Genomic DNA, 26,472 nt, shown 5'->3' on the forward strand with positions numbered 1-26,472 from the left:
GCTTGGATGGGCATATTTAATGAAACAATTGTGAAATGTGTTAAATGGGGAATTGAAATGTCTCCCTAAAGTCCTTGGCAGTGATTTTAGTGTTTTTAGTGATTTCGATAATGTGTTGGAAGTCCACGATGGTATTCCTGGAACAATTGATGGATTATTACAAAAAGTGATTTCTTCAGAAGAATGATTGTCTTCAGAAGAAGAAGAAATAGTTTGTCCCCAAGGAACCACTTACTCATCAAAATGCTGTGTAGTGTATTAATGAGTTGGAATGTTATGTATTGGTGCATAACCAATCAGAAATGATTGAAACTCTATTTGGATTATGTAGGAAAATTGAATCAGAATGTGCACATACAAAAGTCAAAAAAAAAACCCAGTCTTGTGATGTTTTTCACTAAGCAGTGAAGGGTGAGTACTGAACAGTACAATATGCAAAATAAAACATAAGACAATACTGTAGTGCTTTTTTTTAAACTTTCAGTAGGTATGAAATTCAGTTTTATACTGTATATAAATTCAAGTGCACACTAGCTCACAGTGTTTCCTTTCCTGCACTGTCAGTGAACGGGCAAGTTAGGCGTGCGGTTAGGGGCGCGCAGCCGTGAGCTCACATCCGGAAGATTGTGGGTTCGAATCCCACTGTTGGCAGCCCTGAAGATGGTTTTCCGTGGTTTCCCATTTTCACACCAGGCTAATGCTGCGGCTGTGCCTTAATTAAGGCCATGGCCGCTTCCTTCCCATTCCTAGGCCTTTCCTGTTCCATCATCGCCATAAGACCTATCTGTGTCTGTGCAACGTAAAGCAAATAGCAAATAGCAAAAAAAAAAAAAAAAGCACTGTCAGTGGACTTTCTGAAAGTCAGTAAACCCACCCTCTAGATTGGACACCCCACTACATTGGACACACATTTAAGGAACCGCAGGTGTCCAACTTAAGGGATTTTCCGTGGTTTCCCAATTTCACACTAGGCAAATGCTGCGGCTGTACCTTAATAAGACCACGGCCGCTTCCTTCCAACTCCTAGCTCTTCCCTGTCCCATCGTCGCCATAAGACCTATCCGTGTCGGTGCGACGTAAAGCAACTAGCAATCCAAAAAAAAAAAAAACTTAAGGGATTTCACTGTACATGCCTATTTATTTAATCAAAGTAAATCCTTTATAGATATTATGGACAGCCAGTGGTCAAGCACATTATACAGAGACCGTGTTCTCTGACACAGTAGACTATAGTACGATGTAGATGCACCGGACCCAATACGAAAAAACATATATATAACCGACGGGAGATTCGAGGACGTGGACTCCGATCAGGAGAGGCAGATAACAGCCTCGAACTGAAGACGTTGATTAATAATAATAATAATTCATGACAAGGAAAAACAACTAACTACCAGCAATAAAAATCAAATGAAATTAAATGAGGGTTTATTAAGATAAAACGTAAATGCAAAAAGGAAGCCACCCAAAAAAAATAATAATAATAATTGAAACATTATTACATACGTGCTTTTGTCCTTCAGGTTAGTAGAAGCTAGCATCGTAACCTTTTGAGCACAACATACCATAAACATATGGATAAACAATACCTCACGGCTTAATTGATATTTTCACATCTTTAAACACCTACAACAGGAAGGATTCTCACAGACTTATTTTGGTCATTTCTTTCCGCGAAGCAGTTCACATTTTATTTACTAAACGTTACTCAAGCCTCCATCATTATTACAGCATCAACAATGACCAACACAAGGATAAAAGATAACGCAGCCTCTCGGAGTAGAGCGAACAATAGTTACATGAAGGCAATGAAGGTATCGAGATGGCCAGGGGTGCAGCATCTCTGTACCAAAGAGCACACAAAAGGCAAAGAAAATAAAGCGGGTGTGCGCATCACCCGAATTGAAATGAAACAAAATGGCGGCCATAAGAACGAGCAAAACGGTCATAAAATAGACCAAGATAAAAATAATAAATACAGTACTCGAAGTGAAAACCAAGTATACGAGGAATAAATGAAAAGGAAACATAAATTAACTAACCGATACGACATCCTTTTAGCCCCTCGCTCGCTCTCACACATACACACAAACATTCAGGCATTGTCGACATCGGGCAACAATAGGGTCAATAACCTCTTTTCAAAACAGATCGTAAACACATGTAGTATGACTCACCTGGCCATAAGTAAGTTCCCGCACACGACGTAGAAACGTGCACACTGCAAAAATATATATATATAAGCAGGACGATATGGACCCACGGCCCACGTACAAGCCCACCAACACAGGCACTGGGTACGACGTATCTCCGTGTCGACACCCAGAGCCTACTAACATTTGGTGGCAATAAAGAAGTATAATGTCGTGCACATGATGACAATTCTCGCAGAGACCCAGTTACCTCGTCACCACCACCACAATAATGCCCGCAAACACACACCCATTCATATCGCGGGGCAAAGACGTATATCAGTCAGTCGCGATTACGAGGCACTAGAAACGGCCACAAGGTAAACATAAAATAAAAGCGAAAACACAGCTCACATTACCTGAGGTTGAAGCTGATCAATTAGAAATCAGAATATGAATACAGGCAGAGTTTAAACCTGATAAAAACCCATCGATAATTCAAAAATGCTACTCCGAGTAGAGGCGACTCCATCTTTCTTTCCTTTAGGCCATAACAACAACAAAGACATCATGTCAAGGAGATAAAAGACTAGCGGAAGGAAGGACCATCCGTTTACAAAGCAGGGGCGCTGCCCTCTGCGGTACAGTTTGGGAAATAGTTAATAGCCAGTTTAGTGAAGTCAAACGAGAGCTAATGCAAGCTCTTAGCAATCACAGATAAACCTACATGTTATGAACATGCTAAACGAGCATGTTTCATCATCCCACAGCCCCGTTTTAAAATGTGTCTTCCTTTGGTGATCAGCCAAGAGACACATTTTAAAATGAGACTCAAACCTAATAACTAGAGTGTGCACACATCTAAACCTAAAGAATCTTACATCCTAACTACAACTAAAACACACAAGACAGATACAGTTACGAGCTATGTACACAACAAGGTATCATGAAATTCTGTTCATGTGATTTTTAGGTTCAGTACTTTCTTGATTAACAATAACAGGCTGAATTAATCAGTCTCTCTTCCCCTTTTTTTTATCCCTTCTTTTTACGCAATTTATTTAATGTCTCCACCAGCGATGGTCGGAATAGCTGAGCGAAAGTGAGATTGGGAGTCCTCTCCTCTCCACGGAATCTGCATTCATTTCGTCTCATCTCCAATTCACGACATCCGATTATTATTTTTCCCGCTCCGGTCTCTCTTTTTCATCAATATTATCCCTGAAAGAAAAGGAATTTTAGAAGATTGCCAATTTTGCTACAAGCAAAGAACAAGTACAAGTATTAAACATAATATGGCAAATTAATGAAGTATTATTGGCTCCGTGGATGATAAACTTTCAACAAAGACACGAGAGCCTTACTAAATTTGTTACTTTTCAGGTCCTGTAGTTCAACGGTGACAGGTCCCAAGAATCTGACTTATCTTTTTGGGGCCCGACCATTTATGACACAGTTTGGCGGTGACCTGGTTAGCTGCAGAACTGACAGGAAACGTTTTCACCACCACCAAGTCTCCAATTTGCAGGGCGACCTCTCTTCTGCCCCGGTTGAACCGTTCAGCCACCCGGTCTCGTGCACGGATCAAGTGGGCGACTGCTTCTTTCCATTTCTGTTCAATCTCTACGTTCCTTGACGGTTTGCTCAGGTATTCAATATTCCATTTCAACTCCAATGGGTCAGCCAGATTTCTACCAATGAATAATTCTGTCGGGCTGCGGCGATGGGACTTGTGGACTGCACTGTTGAAGGCTAGAACAAAAAAATCAAGATTTTCATCCCAGGTCCGCTGATCAGCGCTATGGTAAGCACTCAGACAGGCCTTGAGATTGCGATGAAATCTTTCGACGTGTGAGGGTTTGGGATAGTGGGGGCTCAAAAAAACCTGCTTCACTCCCCATCCGAAACACAGATGGCGAAATTTATTGCCACTGAAGGTAGACGCATTGTCAGTTACTAACATTTTCGGGGGGCCATAAACCCCGAAAATATGGTGAGATAGAAGGCGAATGGCGCTGCTGGAGTTAATTTTTCTAACCGGAAACAACCAGACGAATTTCGAGAAGGCGTCAACTACCGACAGAATTCCGATGTTGCCATTTTTGGACTTCATAAGAGGACCAAAAAAATCTACAAACAACTTTTCTTCGGGGTAGGATGCAATGTCAGCGGAATGAAGACCAGTTTGACAGGATTGCGCAGATTTGCACCTTTGACATATGTCGCAACTTTTCACATACTCCAGTACATTCTTTTTCAGGTTGGGCCAAAAGAAATCCCGAGAGATACGATTCAGGGTTTTGAATTGACCCAGATGAGCACCTAGGTAAGATTCATGGTAGTAGTGTAACATCATGGATCGTAATGCCAGAGGAACGAAAACCTTGTCTTTGCCATTTTTACGGCTGCGGTGGACTAACAGACCTCGTTTGACACCAAATGATTTGTCTCGAAGAGACCCATCGGCGACACCCTTCATCAGCTCATGACATTCAATATCATTTTTTTGATGTTCGGAGATGTCTGTGAAAGACCAGGGATAACTTTGCAAAATGTTGACGCTTTCAACAAACTCGGATGGATAACAATCGTCTTCGGGTTCGACCTCACTCTCCGGCACTCCGTCGAACATGCGCGACAGACAGTCGGCCACCACATTTTCTTTTCTTCGAACGTGAACAATGGTGAATTTATAAGCTGACAAACGGAGTATCCATCTAGCCGTTCTACCGAGTCGTTTGACATTAGCGATCATCCATGATAGCGCTTGGTTGTCCGTATGGACGAAGAAATGTCGGTGTTCCAAATAAGACCGGAATTTTTCAACTCCCAAGACTACGGCTAGGCATTCTTTTTTCATAGATAGAGTACCGCAATTCAGCTCCGTGCAACAACTTGCTGAAGAATGCAATGGGGACCAGCTTCCCATCCTCATCGGATTGATTTAATACGGCGGAAACTGCAAGTTCACTAGAGTCGCACTGTAGAACGAAATCACGGGAGAAATTTGGACTGTGAAGAACAGGGGCTTGACAGAGGGCATCTTTCAACTGATTGAAGGCATTGGCTTGGGGTTCGTCCCAGACGAAGAGACTATTTTTCTTTTTGAGAAGGTTTAAGGGGGCAGAAATTTGGGAGAAATCCTTAATGAAACGACTGTAGAAGCCAACCATACCCAAGAATCTTCTAACGCCACGTACATTCTTTGGGCGAGGAAATTCTCTAATACATTTGACTCTGTCAGGGTTCACGGCAACGCCGGACTCGGAGATGACATGGCCAAGGAAATTCAGGCGCTTAGAGCAAAGAGACACCTTTCTGGGATTGATGGTAAAACCGTGCTTGCGCAAACGGGTGAGTACCTCGCGCAGGTGAGCTGGGTGTTCGTCGAAGCTCGAGGAATATATGAGAAGATCATCCAAAAAATTGAATACATAAGAAAATTTTAGGTCTCCGAAGATCGAGTCCATCACCCGACTAAGCGCTTGGCCACCAATTGAGATACCCATCGGCACTTTATTGAATTCGAAAAGCCCAAAAGGAGTGGCGAAGGCGGTGCAAGGACGACTTTTGGGGTCTAAGGGGATTTGGTAGTACGCCGAATTGAAATCAAAAACAGTGAAGAACCTTGCGCCATGAAAATGTTGAAATGCGCTTTCGATGGTAGGCAACAGGAAACTGTCAAAGACGATGTTCTTATTGACTTTTCGATAGTCGATCACGAACCTAAATCGACAGTCCTTTTTGGGGACAAGGAAAGCGGGGCTACTATAGGGCGATTTTGAGGGACTGATGACCTTCCTTTCTAACAACTCGTTTACCATTTCGCGCATGGCGCACAATTTAGGGGGTGAACAGCTAAACGGAGGGGACCTAACAGAGGTGTCGTTTTTGAGTTCGATTGAATAGGAAAAATTCTTGGCACAACCCAGATCGGCAGTCAGCACATCGGAAAATTCTTTTAACAGACCGTTCAACATCAAGGTTTGATTTTCAGTCAATTCACATGAGGCGTTGGGCAGTGGAGATTCCACGATGGCGCATGCGGTGCCACGCTGAAAGGGGGTTTCAAAGGGGTAACTCACATCAGATTTGAACCGAAAGGCAAAGGTACGACTGATGAAATCAATGGACAAACCAGTTGCCAACATGAAACCGGAACCTAAAATGACCGGGACAGACAAGTCGGGAACAATATTGAACGTCCAGTCCCATGACAAACCATGAATTTTGATATGACACTCGACACGACCCACGGCACACACCTGACGCCCATCAGCGGACATGAACTTTCCCAGGTTCTCACAGGCTGGCAGATACGTCAATTTGAGGGAAGATACAAGGGATTGGCTGATGAACGAAACACTCGACCCAGTATCCAACAAGGCATAAACTATTCGCGATCCTATCAAAATCTTGGCCCAGGGTGTAGACGAGGGGAGACCCCAGATTCGTTTATTCACACATATATAAGGCGCCAACGGCGGGCCATTACGCCAGCGCGCCTTCAGTTTCCCTGCTCAGGATTGCATCGCGGACACACGCGCCGAGTAACACCAGTAAGACCACAATTAAAACATTTGAGAGGACTCTTAGACCGGCAGTACTTTGAAATATGTCCCTGTTTACCACAATTCCAGCATTTTCTAGCAGAGGCGTTTCTTACGGTAGTTGGATTAGAGGGTTGAATGGCGTTGACATAGCGCCGAGGTGGGGATGCAAGGTCGGACTTTCGATCTGGACTGCCACAAGGCCGAGATGAAGAGGGGGTGGCACCAAAGGAAACCGACTTGATGGGTACACGACAGGCAACATCGGGAAAAGAACAATTGGAAGGAGTAGGAGGTGGACGATACAGCTTGTTCTGAGTTACTGTCGATTCGAACTCACGGCCTAAATTTATAATGTCTTCAACACAGTCAACTTGGGACCTCTTTATATATAATTTGTAGTCAGGGGCTAGATTTCGATAAAATTGGTCAAAGACCTCATATTCCAGTGCCTTAACGCTTAAACGATTGAATAGGGTTAGAATGCCTGTGGCGTAATCGTCGATACCTTCTCCAATTCCCTGAGTCCTTCTAAAAATTTCCTGTTTCAAACAATAATCCATGTCTGATAAACCAAATCGCTGCTTAATGCGGACGGCGAAATCATCCCACGACCGAATATTGCCTTTCGTCAATCTAAACCATCTCAACGCCGGCCCTTCTAACATTCCGGGGATGACGGGTACGAACAGATCGAGGGGTAGCGAGCTGCACTCTGCGATGTCTTCCACCCGCTCTAAAAATACAATCACGCAAGAACTATTGCCTTCCCCCGAAAAATGTAATTTCCATTTACGGACTACATCAAATACAGGATTAATATTCGCATTAGCGTTCGGATAACAAGCAGGTCTGGAAATAGGAGAAACGGGCTCCTCACGGTTCAGGTCAAGGGCACGATTATGACACTCAATAACATTGCCACGGTCAGGGCACCTAGCACTATCATTATCGGACGCAACTGAAGCATTAAGCTCATCAGTATCCTCCGTTTTATCTCTCACAGCGTCGGGCATTTCCGTATTCAAAACATCGGTATGTTTACTCATCTCAATGGTTTTCTGACTCTCCATTATCAACACAATGCTATTCAACTCAAATAAACACAACGCATACACGCCGCTTGGCACAACAATGCAGATAAATAGAATATATGACTCAAAATTAAGGTCAGAATAATAGTGGCTTCACAAGATAAATTAAGAGAAATTGAGGCTTCACATAAAAAGATAAGCATAAATCACCATCTCCAGTTCCATCTCGTCCGAGTCTATTACAGAGGAGACGTCCTGATCGAGCACGCATCTGCTACCATTTGCACCGGACCCAATACGAAAAAACACATGTATAACCGACGGGAGATTCGAGGACGTGGAATCCGATCAGGAGAGGCAGATAACAGCCTCGAACTGAAGACGTTGATTAATAATAATAATAATTCATGACAAGGAAAAACAACTAACTACCAGCAATAAAAATCAAATGAAATTAAATGAGGGTTTATTAAGATAAAACGTAAATGCAAAAAGGAAGCCACCCAAAAAAAAAAATAATAATAATAATTGAAACATTATTACATACGTGCTTTTGTCCTTCAGGTTAGTAGAAGCTAGCATCGTAACCTTTTGAGCACAACATACCATAAACATATGGATAAACAATACCTCACGGCTTAATTGATATTTTCACATCTTTAAACACCTACAACAGGAAGGATCCTCACAGACTTATTTTGGTCATTTCTTTCCGCGAAGCAGTTCACATTTTATTTACTAAACGTTACTCAAGCCTCCATCATTATTACAGCATCAACAATGACCAACACAAGGATAAAAGATAACGCAGCCTCTCGGAGTAGAGCGAACAATAGTTACATGAAGGCAATGAAGGTATCGAGATGGCCAGGGGTGCAGCATCTCTGTACCAAAGAGCACACAAAAGGCAAAGAAAATAAAGCGGGTGTGCGCATCACCCGAATTGAAATGAAACAAAATGGCGGCCATAAGAACGAGCAAAACGGTCATAAAATAGACCAAGATAAAAATAATAAATACAGCACTCGAAGTGAAAACCAAGTGTACGAGGAATAAATGAAAAGGAAACATAAATTAACTAACCGATACGACATCCTTTTAGCCCCTCGCTCGCTCTCACACATACACACAAACATTCAGGCATTGTCGACATCGGGCAACAATAGGGTCAATAACCTCTTTTCAAAACAGATCGTAAACACATGTAGTATGACTCACCTGGCCATAAGTAAGTTCCCGCACACGACGTAGAAACGTGCACACTGCAAAAATATATATATATAAGCAGGACGATATGGACCCACGGCCCACGTACAAGCCCACCAACACAGGCACTGGGTACGACGTATCTCCGTGTCGACACCCAGAGCCTACTAACATTTGGTGGCAATAAAGAAGTATAATGTCGTGCACATGATGACAGTTCTCGCAGAGACCCAGTTACCTCGTCACCACCACCACAATAATGCCCGCAAACACACACCCATTCATATCGCGGGGCAAAGACGTATATCAGTCAGTCGCGATTACGAGGCACTAGAAACGGCCACAAGGTAAACATAAAATAAAAGCGAAAACACAGCTCACATTACCTGAGGTTGAAGCTGATCAATTAGAAATCAGAATATGAATACAGGCAGAGTTTAAACCTGATAAAAACCCATCGATAATTCAAAAATGCTACTCCGAGTAGAGGCGACTCCATCTTTCTTTCCTTTAGGTCATAACAACAACAAAGACATCATGTCAAGGAGATAAAAGACTCGCGGAAGGAAGGACCATCCGTTTACAAAGCAGGGGCGCTGCCCTCTGCGGTACAGTTTGGGAAATAGTTAATAGCCAGTTTAGTGAAGTCAAACGAGAGCTAATGCAAGCTCTTAGCGTCCGTCGTCGTCCATGACGTCATTTCATTCCTCCCGAAGGGGAGGCGGGCCATCAGCTGAACAAAGCAGCTCTTCGGCCATGAGAAAGAAGAAAATGTAACTGGAAGACATAAGAAGAGAGTATGTACCGTACATACGTAAAGGACCGGGTTATAGCTGTGGCGCAGGGGGCCGTGAACCGCAAAGGGGCCCACAGGGCAGACCCACACCACACACACCGGGGTGGACCCCAACTGGGTACATATTTATTGAGGGAGGAGTTGGTATATCTCGGGCGCGCAATAGCAGAAAAGAACACAGAACATGAAAGTGTTACAGAAAAGAGACAAATATTCACAAGTATTGTGGAGGAATAGTGAGGGGGTTCGAAAAGGAGGCATAAGGAGAAGGACAGGGGGAGTATTGAAGAAGGAGGTAGTACAGATTAGTCGTGAGATTCGTAACGGAAGTGGCCAGGAGACGAAGAAGTTCTAAGATGGAGAGTGGCGGAAGGCTGAATGGAGACTGGGGAATTGGGGGAGGGATGGGTGGTGGCGGGGGAATGGGTGGCGGCGGGGGGATGGTTGGAGAGGGAGAAGGAGGAGACGTGGAACGAGTAAATCCAGCAAGCCGCGGGGGGGAGCGAGAACGCTCCACCCGATGGAGACGTCCCCGAAAACGGACGCCGGTGGTGAGAAGGCGGTCGACATCAGCAGGGGATTGCAAGTGATAAAAATCATTGTTGTCCGTATTGAAGATACTGAATGTAGGATGTTAAAAGGTTTGTTTTTTTCACCTATTCAATACATATAAATTTTATAAATTAGGAATTTATTGTAGATTCCACTTGAGACATGTTTCGCCCTTCATTGAGGGCATCATCAGTCAAAATATCACCTCAAGGTAAAAAATCAGGTAACTGGTTAGTACCGGTAGTAGACATGTACAAATTAATACATATTATTAACAACATATAAAAATTAAGTATGGGAAAAAAATTTTTGCACAAAAGTGATGGTTGAACATGTAGGTTTAGATGAAAAGTCAGCACCAATGTCTAAAAATAACAAAGTAGAGTTCTGCAGTGGTGCTCTGGAGAAACATTTGACGCAATCATATGAAAATAAAAAGTTTAAAAAATATTTACAATAAAACAATTAAGGGAGAAAAGGTGTAGTGTTTGGCATCAATGTTAGTAACCAAAAATTGATGTCAAAGGTTGGTAACTATACAGTATTTACATAGTTCAATTGAACAGTTGAGATAAAGTTTTTAAAAAAATATTTACATTTAACATTTAGCGTAAATGTTTGTAATAAAAACTAATGTTAATGATTGGTAACTATATAGTAATTACATTATCTAATTGAAAGTTGAGAATTTACAATTATATACATATTTACACAAGAGCAGCTGGTGCGCAAGGATAAAAACTTTTAGTACCAAGTGCGTCCTGATGTTTTAGAGGTTGGAAGAAAGAATTAGCATTGACATTTCAGAAATATGTAGAGCAGATTATTTTAGTTAAAAATCACCGGGGGTAGGGGAAACTTTTTATAGCCAAATGAGGTTTATAGGCATCAAGCTGAAAGTTTTCCAGTTGAAGCGCCGAGATCGGGACGGAGACTGGTCAGTGTGGCTGGAGATTCATGGGTAATCCGTGCGTTTGAACAACAACAATGGTGACAGTTAAAGTGGGTAATTGCTAATTAGGAAAAATGTTGTGGGTTGAAACTTCTGCTTATTCTTTTAGTTGACTTCTGTAGCATCGATTGTGATGTGGAGACATCGGTGTGAAATGCCGGTGAGACAAAATGATATTGTTCCGTGTTCATCCCGTAGTCCGCCTTATTTTATTCCACGGAACAATATCATTTTGTCTCACCGGCATTTCACACCGATGTCTCCACATCACAATCGATGCTACAGAAGTCAACTAAAAGAATAAGCAGAAGTTTCAACCCACAACATTTTTCCTAATTAGCAATTACCCACTTTAACTGTCACCATTGTTGTTGTTCAAACGCACGGATTACCCATGAATCTCCAGCCACACTGACCAGTCTCCGTCCCGATCTCGGCGCTTCAACTGGAAAACTTTCAGCTTGATGCCTATAAACCTCATTTGGCTATAAAAAGTTTCCCCTACCCCCGGTGATTTTTAACTAAAATAATCTGCTCTACATATTTCTGAAATGTCAATGCTAATTCTTTCTTCCAACCTCTAAAACATCAGGACGCACTTGGTACTAAAAGTTTTTATCCTTGCGCACCAGCTGCTCTTGTGTAAATATGTATATAATTGTAAATTCTCAACTTTCAATTAGATAATGTAATTACTATATAGTTACCAATCATTAACATTAGTTTTTATTACAAACATTTACGCTAAATGTTAAATGTAAATATTTTTTTAAAAACTTTATCTCAACTGTTCAATTGAACTATGTAAATACTGTATAGTTACCAACCTTTGACATCAATTTTTGGTTACTAACATTGATGCCAAACACTACACCTTTTCTCCCTTAATTGTTTTATTGTAAATATTTTTTAAACTTTTTATTTTCATATGATTGCGTCAAATGTTTCTCCAGAGCACCACTGCAGAACTCTACTTTGTTATTTTTAGACATTGGTGCTGACTTTTCATCTAAACCTACATGTTCAACCATCACTTTTGTGCAAAAATTTTTTTCCCATACTTAATTTTTATATGTTGTTAATAATATGTATTAATTTGTACATGTCTACTACTAACCAGTTACCTGATTTTTTACCTTGAGGTGATATTTTGACTGATGATGCCCTCAATGAAGGGCGAAACATGTCTCAAGTGGAATCTACAATAAATTCCTAATTTATAAAATTTATATGTATTGAATAGGTGAAAAAAACAAACCTTTTAACATCCTACAATCAGCAGGGGAGGCGAGGCGAAGGCGTACCATAAACGTCGGGCCATCGGTGTTGAGGATGCGAAATACCCGGCGGACAGGGAGTCCCTCCTGTTGCAGTTCTTGAAGAATATCCTGGTCCAAAACGTCGGGTGCAATCCCACGGACGACACAGCTCGGTGGGACAGATGGCGGAGAAGTCAATGTAGAATGGGCGGCAGGGCCTTGAGAGACAGACGAAGCTGCGAGAGTATCATCCAGGTGAGTTGCAGGTGACGAGTGAAATGTAGGAATGGACGGAGTGCAGGAGGTCGGGGCGGTGGACATGATAGGGGAGGAGTGACTGTACGTGACGGTAGAGGGAGAAGTAGACGGAACACAAGAAGGGGAAGGAGAAACGGAAGTTATGGTGGTAGTGGCGACAGTAGTGACGGGAGGAGTGGTGGACACGGGAGAACAAACGGTGGTTGTGGGAGGCTGCGCTAGGGAGGGAAACTTAGTTAAGAAATCAGGATCGGAGGCGAGTTGCTCAAGAATATGGGCCGGAGTAGGAAGAACGGTATGATCAGAATAGAGGAGGTATAAATAGCCGGAGCGGAGAGCGCTAGCGCACAGGCGGAGGAACTGAAGAACACCACGATGTCCGGTGAAGGTTGTCCCGAAGAGGCATCTTGAAGGCGCAAGACCACAGAAGTGGGAGTATTGTTATCACACAGCCATTGGCGAAGTTGAGCCGGAGTATAATGAGTGTCCACATTTTTAACTAGACAGGAGTTAGACAGCATGGTGAGGGAAGGCGACAGCCAACGAGGCGTCTGCCCATGTGATTATTCTTGGGCCGACTGAGCCGCAGCAAGAAAGAGTGCCACCCAGCCGAAAAAATATGTGGACATGCGTAGGCTCTTAGCAATCACAGATAAACCTACATGTTATGAACATGCTAAACGTAAACGAGCATGTTTCATCGATTCAGAAAATTACTTCCACCTTAGTTCGTCCATTCACATATCGACTTCCTCCTTCCATAAACTTTATCTGATCACAATTATCCGGAAACCTACGAAGCATGACAATGCTGAAAGTGATCTCCAAATTGGTATTCTACCACAGACAACACGCAGCTGGTTTATACAGCTGCTCGGATAAGTGTTCGTCCACATACATCATGTGAGGACAATAGCTAATAGCACTAATAACAAAAAAAGTTTATTGTAAACAAATTATAGTATGTTTTATTTATCTGAACATCTGAGAACATAATGCATAGCACTCTAAGCACTGGGATCTTTATATTTGCAGTTATTGATGGATTCTTATACAGTTCATACAGCTCTTTGTTGGTCCTAATTCTCCAGCCACCCTTCTCGTATACCGGTACTGCACCATATATCTTCCTCAACACTTTTCGTTCCCATGCATCCAAAGTATTTCTGATTTGCTGCGTAATTGTCCATGTTTCCGATCCATACATAACTACATGTTTTATAATCGTTCTATACACTGTCAACTTCAGCTGCCTTGAGATGTTTGACAATCGCAACAAGTCATGGAAACTATAATAGCATCTGTTGCCTGTCACTATTCTTGCCTTAATCTCTACTGGTACTACATTATCTTCTGTGACTGTTCCTCCCAAATACTTGAACTGATTACTCTTTCTAACCCTTCAAACTGCTCTGTCCCTCTCCACCTGGTTTTATTTCTGGTGTTGATCATATATTTTGTTTTCTCCTTACTTATGACCAAGCCCAGTGTAGCCGCTTCTCTTTCCAGAACTGTGTAGTTCTCTAGCAGGTACTTTCTATTCCTCCCAAGCATGGCTATATCGTCTGCAAATGCCATACTCTGGAACGTTCTGTTGAATATAATGCCATCTAATTTGCCTGGCAGTTTGCGCATGATCCCATCCAGTACCAGATTAAAAAGTGTCGGTGATACAGAATCTCCTTGTTTTAGTCCTTGATTGATTGGAAAATTATTGGTATATCTGCCATTTGCTTTTATTTTGCAACTGGTGTTGCTTAGAGTCATTTTCATGAGTCTCCTAACTTTGGTGGTATTCCCAAATCCTCTACCACCTTAACAAGCCCCCTTCTATTAACACTGTCATACGCTGCCTTGCAGTCTACATAAAGTTGGTGAACCGTTACGTTGTACTCGTAACACTTCTCCATTATTATTCTGAGGGTGAACATCTGGTCCGTTGTTGCTCTTTCCTCCCTAAACCCACACTGGTATTCTCCTATAAAGGCTTCTGCATATGGTCGTAGTCTCTTGTTCAATATCCTAGCAAATACTTTGTATGCTGCATTAAGCAATGCTATTCCCCTATGATTATTACACTTTGTCCAATCACCCTTTTTATATATTGGTACAATAATGGCTGTGTTCCAGTTTGTTGGTATTACCTCGCATCTCCAGATATTCTTTATCAATCTATGCATTTCCTTTAATAACTCTATACCACCATACTTGAATATTTCACCTGGTATCTTATCTTCTCCCACAGCTCTATTATTTCTCATCTCCTTTGCAGCTTCAGTTACCTCTTCCAATGTTGGTTCTTCTTCTTCTTCTTCTTAGCTGTCCTGTTTTTCCCCCTGTTCCTCATCTTCCCACTCATGGGTTTCATCCGATTGCAGCAATTCTTTGAAATATTCTTGCTATCTTCCAATAATTCTCATTTCATCACCGATCATCTTTCCTTCTTTGTCCCTGCATATTGTTGTACAGGGCTGCCATCCCTGTTTTATCTCCTTTATACCTCTAAACATTCTTCTTATGTCCTTTAGTTTCTACATTTTTCAATGTCTTTCAGTATGTTTTGCTCAAATTCTCTCTTTTTTCCTTCTACACATAGTTTTTACTTCCCTTCTCTTTTCTTCAAAGTTCTCTCTGGCAGCCCGTGTATCCTTTTGAAGCATCTTCTTCCTTGCACTATTTCATTCTTCTATTACCTTCTCATATTCCTCATCATGCCACTCCTTTCACTTATCTCTGTTTTCCTGAACCAGCTTTGAGTCCATTGTTTGCCGTATTGCTTTTTCCATTTTTTCCCAATGTATCTCAGGGCTTTCCTCCTCCCCAACCGTTATCACTCTTATTGCTTCTTTCATTCCTCTTTGAAATCTCTCTTTCTTTTTTCATTGGTGCTGATTCTAGTTACATTATACTTTCTATCCCTTTCTACTTGGTTATAAATGGTTGTTGATATCCTCTGTCTGAACTTAACCAACACCATGTAGTGGCCTGAATGAGCATCTGCCCTTCTCATCACCCTAACATCCCTTATATCTGTGCCATGCCTTTTTTGAATAAGCACATGATCTATCTGATTGACTGTGGTTCCATCCGGTGACATCCAGGTTCCTTTATGTAATGTCCTTATGTGGAAAAATAGTGCTGCTTATGGTGAGATTTTTGCTTACCACAAAATCAACCAGCCTTGTTCCGTTGTCATTGCACTTTTTGTGTAAACTATACTTTCTCACATTTGGCCGATACACGGTTTCCCTTCCAACCTTGGCGTTCATATCTCCTAGAATCACTTTGACATCATTTTCAGCAATTGTATCATATGTGCATTCTAGCTATTCATAAAAGGAATCTTTAACCTCATCAGTCGTCTCTTCTGTTGGAGCATGAGCACAAATCAATGTCATATTGAAGAATTTCATTTTAACTCTCAATGTGCATATCCTGCCATTAATTGGTTCAAAGTTCAATATCGCCGCCTTGTATGTTCTGTGTACAAGGATGCCTGTTCCAAAATTAGCTGTCCCACTACTACTACAAAACATTGTGTAGTGCATGTTTCCTTCCACCTAATCTCCTGCAAAGCTGCTATTCCTATCTGTTACTTCCTCAGTTGATCTTTTACCTTCCTGAAAGCTCCTGCTCTATTTAAACTCAGTACATTTCCACGTAGCCATTCTTACATTAGTCCGTGTCCATTGCTTGGTCGTCGCCATTGGGACTGTCCGGTTTCTACATGTGCTCGACATTTTTGTGATTACTTATTTTTTCCTTGGTAGAGAAGTCACCCCTGCGCACAACCAACAGGGGGTCTGCCCCTTCACAGCCTGTTGGGTGGCTGTCTTTTCTATCAGGGATGTTCCCTTAGCCTTCATTTATAACCATATTCATTTTAATTTCTCCGAATATCTAGTCAGCCTCTCTGCCTTGGGTAGACCCCCCTGTGGATGGGAGTTGTAGAATAACACCCACGGTATCCCCTGCCTATCGTAAGAGGCGACTAGAAGGGGCCCCGTGGGCTCCCTACTTGGGAGCCTGGGTTGGCAACCACGGGTCCCTTAGCTCAGTCCTCGCATTGCTTCCACTTACTTGTGCCAGACTCCTCACCTTCATCCATCCTCTCCGATCTTCCTTGGTCAACTCTTATTCTTTTCCGACCCCGATATAAGGAGTCTTACATTTTCACGCCCTTCATGGCCCTCGTCTTTCTTTGGCCGATACCTTCATTTTTCGAAGCTTCGGATTCCTTCCATTTTTTCTCTTTGATTAGTGTTAATAGAGGATTGTTGCCCAGTTGTACTTCCACTTAAAACACCACCACCAGTAGCCAAAACTAACAGTATATTTCTTATTTGTCCTAGCTCCTAGAAGTGAAAACCAGAGATCGTGGTTGTATCGTATCCGACCATCCGTCCTTCACCAACCGTTCGAAAAGGTGAAAAATGGCCACGTTACTCACGACTGGAATGAACAGCCACCTAATCCCAATCAGGTAAGAAAATATAAATAACAACATGATTGCATTTTTTAAGGCAATGATGAAATTAAATAGTCGCAATAACAGCTCTACAGCAACCATCTACTGCAAATTCTTGTGTAATAATTTCTTCACCTGCAATAGTAAGAGTTCTATATGGGCCGCTGACCATGATATTTGGCGCCTTAAAACAGCAATCGTGAAGGCGTCCACTTTTCCCTGTCATCTTTCATTCCAGCAACACTCTCCATTTAATTTCATCTGTCAGTCATAAATCAGCCCCAGAGGAGTGTGACAGGTTTCGGCCGCTAGATCAGGGCATCATTCATTCCATCCCTGACCTGGTCTAATGACTGGAAACAGGCTGAGGATTTTCAATAATAATAATAAGAAGAAGATAATATTCGTACGGCCTCAGCTACCGTGTGCAGACACTTTTAATTTGCAAGCAGCTACGCTGCTTGAGCTTCAATTTTGACATTCCGTTTTACTCTACCAGATGGCAGAGGAACCAGATTTCCGTTGGGCAATCTGTGGTTGAGTTTTAATTAATTTTGCTGGCTAAACACCAAATGTGTCACCAGAAATCTTTTATATGCCGACATCGTATGACGTGAAGTGTCGAATGGACGTCTTTCCACCCTTCAAAAAATTGACTACCTCTGCCGACTTTGAACCAGTGATCTTGTAATTCGGAAGCCGATACTCTACCATTGATCCACAGAGAGAGATGGTATGGAAGAGTATTTAAATGCTAGTCTCTTGACATCTTAAAAAAAAAAACATTTCCAGGAATGAATTGCGACAATCTGGTGTCTCGTAAAACCGTTTAGTAGTTGGAAGGATGTAAAATTATTATTATTCTTTCATTTCATTGTCCGTTTAACTTCCAGGATAGGTCCCTCCCCCCTACCTCCCCACCCCCGGACTCAGTGGAGCTATTGCCATTACAACACCTTTTTAAGGTCCACCGATCCAAGACGGGATTTGAATCTGTGAACTCGGACTCAGAAGGACAGCGACTCAAACAACTGAGTCACATGAAAAGGAGGCGTTTTTACTTATTGTTATAAACAGAAACAGTTATTATTTTTACAAATGTTTTATGAGGAGCATTTATTAAGACATACATTTTCCAACTGTCCTAGGTCTCCTTATTTTAGAACTTTACTTAAGACAGAATTAAGAAAAGGCATGGGATGGGAAAGATACAGTCTTGTTTGTGGGTGCAATAGAGTTGGCCTTGAGTCTCCCGTAATCGAAATGTCTGACCTGGAAGGTAGTCACCTTCACAGGGCGTAGTACGAAAGTGGTTTCTTTTTTTAATAAGACAAATTAAATGAAGATGAAGATTCTCTTTCCTCACAAACAAACAAAGAACGATAATATTAATTTTACGATCAATTTCAATAATGCAGCCAGTTTATGTTAATTAGTACAGAAACTATGATTTCAATTGTTGGATATAATTACATCATAATAATCATAACCATCAATATCTATTGAAGATCCATCACCGCACTCTGTACGACCAGCTTTCTTTTCATATCCCTCTCCCAAGGAGAAGTCGTATCCATGCTACTGCCCTAGACTTACACTCGCACCCACTGAAATTATTTTCTGGGCATGCTACTGTAACCACTCACCATTTAAGGCACAAAGTACGCCCAAAGAATGACTGGAAACTCAAAATACACCACCATAATGATGCATTTATTGTACAAAAGTACTAAAGAAAAGTAAGCAAGCTTAGGGTTCGTGGGATTTTAAATCTTATAATAAACATTAGCAATGGGATCCACAGTTTTAAGTAGAATCCAAATCAATAGAACGTGACTTTCCGTTTCAAAAATTTTGCATGCATCGACTGCAATTCAAGCCTTGGCCACCTTGATGAGAAGATAAAACCATTGGAACTGAGCTATCACACCCGCCAATTAGAAGTGTTACCCACACTTTTTATGGTGCTATTGATGTCCCCTGACATTTGACAAAACAGACAGGGGTACCATCTTTAAAAGAAGTCACTAATATGACACAAAGGGAGGAACTAACGTGCAGCTCACAATCCTGTCACAGTCTTCCCAAACTGCAACTTAAATGCAGCAAATCTCTCAACCATGGTACAACCCAACAATCGCTGTGGCAGGGTCCCTGGAACATTGTTGTATCCAGGAACGAAGATACAAAACCTGACACGATGATGTAAGCTTGCAACTGTTTCTGGCCCCGTTATCTCTGTGGTCATGTTCCGGTCCCATAGAGAGTAATCCTTTGCTAATTACCCTTCTCCTCATCTCTTGATATTTGTCAACATGCAGTTATATTCCAAATACTGAAGCCTCAACAAAGGAATATCCCTGTGCATCACAATCCTAAGTGCTTTCCTTTCATTCAAGGTCCTTCAAGCTGTATAGACTTGGAGAATTATGTAAGGCCCTACTGAGCATTGCTAGTAGATTCTTTGTCACTTCATTAATTTAACATTTTTGTGTAAATTCTTAATTTGTTCATACTATACATAAAACAACGGCTGATCCTCACTCTAGTTTCAGGAAGTCTTTTGGGAAGGGCTGGGCTATGCCAGTGGCTGGTGGTCAGAGATGGTCTGCGATAGGTCCCCAGTGACCATTTCATCATCAACACTCGATTCCAGTCCATGTGTTCCATAGGTGTGGTAAAAGAACTGGACTTCTTGGAATTATTCAGTTCCATAGATATCCCTCTATCCTCCAAATGTGTTTATGGTAGTTTCTGGTCCATTTAAATTGAAAATATTTAGATGGTTTGCAAATTTAGTACAATTTTCAAATTTTCAACTTACCTGTCATGAAGTTATAGTAACTAATGGTAACTAGTATGATAGAGTTCAATGATACAAATGTAATGATATGATTTATAACATTTTTTCACCACAGAGTCGTGAGCTATATTAATTTTACCACATTACAATTTTGCTTTAAACATAAAATAGTGGATGCCACTCGCCTTGATGTCGCCTATTATTGAAACTATATTTCAAATAATATTTTCATCATTCTCATTTATAGTTGAAAAGTAATAAAGCCAAACTTAGTATACATTCCTGTATGATGCTCGAAATACTACGCTTGGCACAGTATGTGAACAAAACAAAAGATGTATTCTGTGTCAAAAAGTAGGCGGTGGATGACAGCCGTGAACACCAGTCAGACAAGATGATGCGTTGATTATCACTGCACTGTTTTTTCTCATTATTCTTCATTCATAAAACTTACTGGGATGATATTTCTCTCCGCCATCAGTGCGTCCTTTTTTCTACTTCACTACTGTTTTGGATGGTAGTGAATTACTTCACTGGAGCACTTTCAACTACTTTTTGAGCAGTTGTCCTCGTCGGCTCCGACATGATTCTTTGTTATCACTCATCATCATTAATAACGTCTGTACCACTTGGTGACAGAATCTGCTACGTGGTCCCACTCCATTTAGTTTGGTTGTGGGACATGCTGGGATTTAGATTTACACTCTTTATATTGTGTAGCACTGTAGCTCGTGAATCCATTGTTACTAAGCCCGTCACAAGAGCCCCTGCGACATCCAGAATGTAACTTACTTTGCATTTGGATTAGTTTCTGCATGCAGGATTCATTCACACGTCAGATTTTGTCTATTGTTGTCCTTGATTGCTGCAATGTCAAATCTTTGTCTTACGTCTGCCTACAAAACACAATCCAACCAAGTGAAGCTGGCTGACCATCTTTGTCTCCATAATGCTTAGTCGACATTCTTCCCTATCTGTAGTCCGCCAACATATTGTGTAATAGGGTGCAACATGTCCAACAGAGAAAATATATCAACATGTCTCTGGAACATCTTTTCCAGTAGCATGATATGTATGTGGCAACATGTGAGTAAGAGAATGTCTTGTACAACAACAAGAAGTCTGAATGTTAATCTCTGGATAATCTTTAGCTTGCCTCTGTTCACATTATTTCTGCCAGATGCATTCAGTGTGCTATAGTGCATAACTTTTAGCTAATTATTCAATCTTATAAAAAAAATTCAAAACAGTGAGTATGAGCACAAGAAACAAGATCATCATTTTTACGACGAATGTGAAGTTGAGTTTCTCTTTGTTATGGTGTAAGACAAAATTGTTTAATTTGTAGCACCTCAATATCCTTACCATTAAAAGCTAGCTTGGAACATCTTTATAGTTCTCTTCATCATAGTAAATATGTTGTTGAAATTTGTTAACTCAAGCTTTAGGAGATTAGCAACTTAACCAAGCTCTCATTCTAACAACATCGCTATTTCACTCTTCAAAGTGAGCTATGAAATAGTTTAAAGAGTAAACAATTCACTGAAGGGATGTTCATTAAAGATTGTTTCCTTCAATGGTAATCAAACCATAATGGTTAAAATAAACTCACCAACAAGAAAAAGTGAAACACCACGTATTTCAGACAAAATTTAGTGTTAGTCCATTTGAAACCTTGTATATATTAAATGTTAGGACATTACAATATGACAACGTATCATAAGTTAATTAGCAGTTGTCAACTACATGTTAACTCCATTCAAATCAGACTTAAACCTAAAAGAAATTACTGCTAATGTTAGTAAAATTCATTCAATATGAGCAACTTGTCTCTTGAAAATGAGATACTAATTCTGAATTTTTTTTTTTTTTGAAAGCCTGCACAGACCAAGATTAATTTTCAAAGTTAATGCTGAGAAAAAAATGTCCCAACTTGAGAATATGTAGTCAAATGTTACACTCGTGCTTTGGTTCAATTTATTTGCATTTTCATATCATAAAATGATAAGGAATAAGCAACGTTCCAATGTGACTGATGGTCACCTTCAGAATTCTCTAAAACTCGCCCTCACCCAGTATTCACCTGTCTTTCAACCCTGCTGTTTGACTTGCAGACCCAGAGTTCACACTAATGTACACGGTATGGATTTACAGCATATTCACTGCATACTGATTCTATTGCAGTATTTTAGGTTCTGTTGTAAAGCTGTCATTTATTATTTTTATATATGTGTATCTCTCTCTCTCCTTGTATATTTATATGATGGAATGATGATGGGGAATGTGGTAAATCATTGCTAGGTTTGATAGCAGAAAGTAAATCACAACCTGTTTAAAACTGGTTATGCCTGGGATAGACGACAGCATGACAGAACTTCCATTTGATGCATTCTTTTCATCTGGCATGCATTGGTGATGCCTGTCATCCACACTTCATTTGGCAGCATTAATCCTTGCACTCACTTCTTCATTAAGTTACCTATCATCAGCCATCATATACTGATGATATTACAGTTAAACATTATCACTGGGCCAATGATCTTCAATGTTAGGCCCCTTAAAACAACAAGCAACAAACATCATCACTTGCAGCAGATCCTTACTAACAATTTGATTGTTCCAATTTCTCGTGGGTGTTGCATCGTACACAGGGTCTTTATTTTAAAGATGTGAGATGTAGCATGATGCTAGTCGTATGGTGACGTCATCTGGTGCAGTCATGGTAGTGGAGTTATCTGCAGCCTCAAACGACAGCTGAGCATGGTGATGAAATATTAATATGTGAGACTGCTAAATGAAGTCGCCTTTTTTATACACTGACATTAAGCATTTTATTAGAATAAGAGCATTCATGTTTAATCTTAGTAATGTTTTATTCTGTACAGTCGCTATTGAATAAGCAGGTTCATCAAGAGCTCACGATGACCTATTTAACAGGTCGAAACCGGTACTGTCTTTTAATGTAATTAAATTTTAGACACTTTGTAAAATAAAGTATTGAATAGATGGAAAACTCTCATTCTTCATACGTGTGTGCTCAAACTATCAATAAGGACCATGAAGCTGATAGATTATAGTTATACCATCAAGGAGTGCCAGTTTCAATTTATTCGCAGATTTTCTGGTGTCCATCTGCTAAAATAGGAATATGGTACATAATACAGTGAAGAACTTCCACACCACCAGGTCTATTTTAACAAGAAAAATAGGAGATGAACTGCATTAACAGAGGAAAAGCTTGATGTAATAGGATCTCTCCTTTAAATCTGTCTGATTGTTACCTGTGGGAGATGACGAAAAGAGAAGTGTTCGCCAATAACCTTTAGGCAAGAGAAGAACTACAGGAGAATATTTAGCAAGATATGTCGAACATTCCACAGGCTGAGATTTACTGACTGTCTGTAAACCTGTTTAGGAAGTACCAGACGTATTTGACAGCTGAAGGACATCACTATGAGCATCTACTTTAATACCAAGTAACTTTTCAGTCTCTTAATCTGACTAGAAATAGCTTCCTAGGACTGTTATTTGATACTAAGTAGGACACAATTTACTGGCCTGCAGATGTGATGCACAGTTATAAAATAAAGATCGTTGTTTCATTTTCTCATTTTTTAAAATCAGAGCTCATACTGTTATTTTTGGAGATTAGAATGACATCATCATCTTAGAGAAGGGCCCAAGAAATTAGTTGGTGCCAGTCTACTGTAACAATGTCCATCACAAGAATGAATAGAAGTGGTGGTGGGGCCAAGACCTATTAAGCTTTTACTATAATGCAATAGTTATCAGATGATAGTTTCTTGATACTGAACAAACCAGTTATACCCAACAGATAAGGTACTGCAAGGCACCCTGTTGTAAAAGTCAAGTCATGTGGTAAGCAATCAAAGATTGCATGATGTAGGAAAGTGCGATACAGTGGCTTTTTCTTCTCATGATGTTTCTTAATCAGAACTCATACAGCATAGATTGCATCAGTTTTGCTGCAATTTTTCATCAATCTCGACTTTTGGTCATTTTTATTCATTATTCTTAATGCTTTTCAATTTATATATTGTTTCATGTGTCTTCTTTCTCTAGTGATTTCAGAATGACACAAAGATGATTTACGATCTCCTGATAGTATATTGGATTTCTTGTTGTTTTGATATCCATGAGACTTGTTCCCAATTCAGTAGTTCTTCTCCATGAGTACATAAGCACACTTGGCTTTTTAATATGAGCTCATCCATTAGACGAGTTAGGACTAAAGAAAATTTTGTAAGATGTTATATCATAATATATTTTATGTATGACAGTACTGAAGAAAACAACATTTTCAGTGAAATTCAAGACCTTCCTCAGATCACTGTAGATCTGCTTGTTTGTCATTATGACCTAACATTTAAACACTGAACTGTAGTATTTTGTCCATCTGGCCAGTCAATACACACACAGTGCATGCTGTTCCTCATATCAAATCGATAATCTAAAAATCCTATGCTTCTTATGTGACAGTTACGATGGAAACCGTTCGACCTTCCAAAAGCAGGAGAAAAAGTGGATTGGCTGCAAGGTCTTCACACAGTGTGTGGTGCAGGGGATCCAAGAACACGGAATGGAGTCGCTATACATGTGTATATGTGCAATGCTCCCATGGGGGATAAAGCATTCTACAATGCTGATGGTGACTTCCTCATCGGTAAGGACTTTCGTACTCATACTGTATGTTTAGGGTGGTGTGCTGAAGTGAATATTTCAAAAATTAATTTTTAATAGAAATAAAATCTTGATTTCATTTTAAAACTCTGTATGTGTTTAATATCAACTGGAACAGAAGATTATAAAGGTCATTGATTCAATTGTGCCAAATGTGGAGGAAAAGTGGGAAGGTTATTTAACAAGTTTGATTTACATGGCATTGAAGAGGTACCTTTCTGGTGAAGCATTCCATTAAAAGAAATAGCTAGGATATTGCCCAGGAAAGGGAAAGAATGTATACTTTCCACCTGAATTTCAATTTGCATTAGGTCATAGTTTGCTAGATATGAAACATTCCCATGAAATAAATCCATTATTATTGAATCTTCTACTCCCACTGTCATCAGTTATAAGAAAGATAATCCACTTCTCCTTCTGAGTCGAGTAGAGATCATTTTGTCTCTCGCTTCTTCATCCACTGTTCTTGTAGAAAATATTTCCATTAATGGGCATAAACTCTAAAAAGATATTCATATACTTCCTTGTGAAGAATGAAGACAAACTAGAATAACATATGTTTTAGATACATGTCTATGTATCAGAATTAATAGTCATAAAACACTGACATATGCAAATGGGGTTTTTCAATTCCAGAACAAATTTGTTCTTGATATGAACTGGTGTTCTCTATGCTCAATATTGTGTTAATTTCTCAGTATTGTTCCTCTGTGATTTTGGGCTTATTTTATATTGTTTCCACTTTATGTACATAATTTGAAATGAATACATAACAGAATCATGAACTTCTACTTCTTCATTTCAGTTCCCCAGCAAGGAACACTTCACATCACCACAGAATTTGGCAAGATGACTGCTGAGCCCAATGAGATCTGTGTCATTCAGGTATATAGACTCCTCCATTTTATTTTTAAAAATTTAATCCATTTACCATCCAGGGTTGGTTCCCCCGTACTACACAAGGGATCCCATCTTTACCACCTCAGGGGCAGTGTCCTGGAGCGTGAGATATTTGGTCGGGGATACAACTGGGAAGGAGGAGCAGTACATTGCTCTGCTGGCCTCATCTGCTATACTGAACAGGGGTCTTGTGGGGGATGGAAATATTGGAAGGGATAGACAAGGAAGAGAGAAGGAAGTGGTCATGGCCTTAAATTAGGTACCAACCTGGCACTTGCCTTGAGAAGAAGTGGAAAAACCATGGAAAACCACTTTGAGGATGGCTGAGGTGGGAATCAAACCCCCTTTACTCATTTGACCTCCCAAGGCTGAGCAGACCCCGTTCCAACTCTTGTATCACTTTTCAAATTTCGTAGCAGAACCAGGAATAGAACTGGGCCTACGGAGGTGGCAGCTAATCACACTAACCACCACACCACAGAAGCGAACAGAGACTCCTTCAATACCAACATTATTATTAATAAATACTGTAAAATTTCAATAAAACGATATACCAGTACTTGGCTCTATTCAAAACATTTAAATTTATATGTTTAAAAAATGGATGAGCTTATTTGCAGGTACTGTACCTGTATACAGTATAAAAGGCTATTTACAGGTAAAATACCAACACATAAAATGCTATCTATGGACACTTTACCTATGTATAAAATACTGTTTGCAGGTACAGTACCATCATACAAAACACTATTTGCAAGTCCTTTACCCACGTAGAAAATGGGATTTTTTGATGTCATATTGGCATGAAAGGTATTATTCTATTAAATGAATATATATTTTATTGTATTAATATTTTCTCAA

At 40.4% G+C, this 26,472-nt stretch overlaps 1 protein-coding gene across 1 annotated transcript in view; it reads left to right on the top strand.

The window, feature by feature from the left end:
• Window positions 1-26,472, top strand: part of hgo (homogentisate 1,2-dioxygenase) — a 95,062-nt gene that overhangs the window by 23,691 nt on the left and 44,899 nt on the right. Inside the window, exons 3-5 of the mRNA XM_067146879.2 lie at window positions 17,092-17,222; window positions 24,511-24,694; window positions 25,517-25,596. Coding sequence (XP_067002980.1) covers window positions 17,092-17,222; window positions 24,511-24,694; window positions 25,517-25,596 — 395 coding nt within the window. The remainder of the gene's footprint in view (window positions 1-17,091; window positions 17,223-24,510; window positions 24,695-25,516; window positions 25,597-26,472) is intronic.

Source organism: Anabrus simplex, chromosome 1 (assembly GCF_040414725.1).
Source record: "Anabrus simplex isolate iqAnaSimp1 chromosome 1, ASM4041472v1, whole genome shotgun sequence".
NCBI classification, from domain to species: domain Eukaryota; kingdom Metazoa; phylum Arthropoda; class Insecta; order Orthoptera; family Tettigoniidae; genus Anabrus; species Anabrus simplex.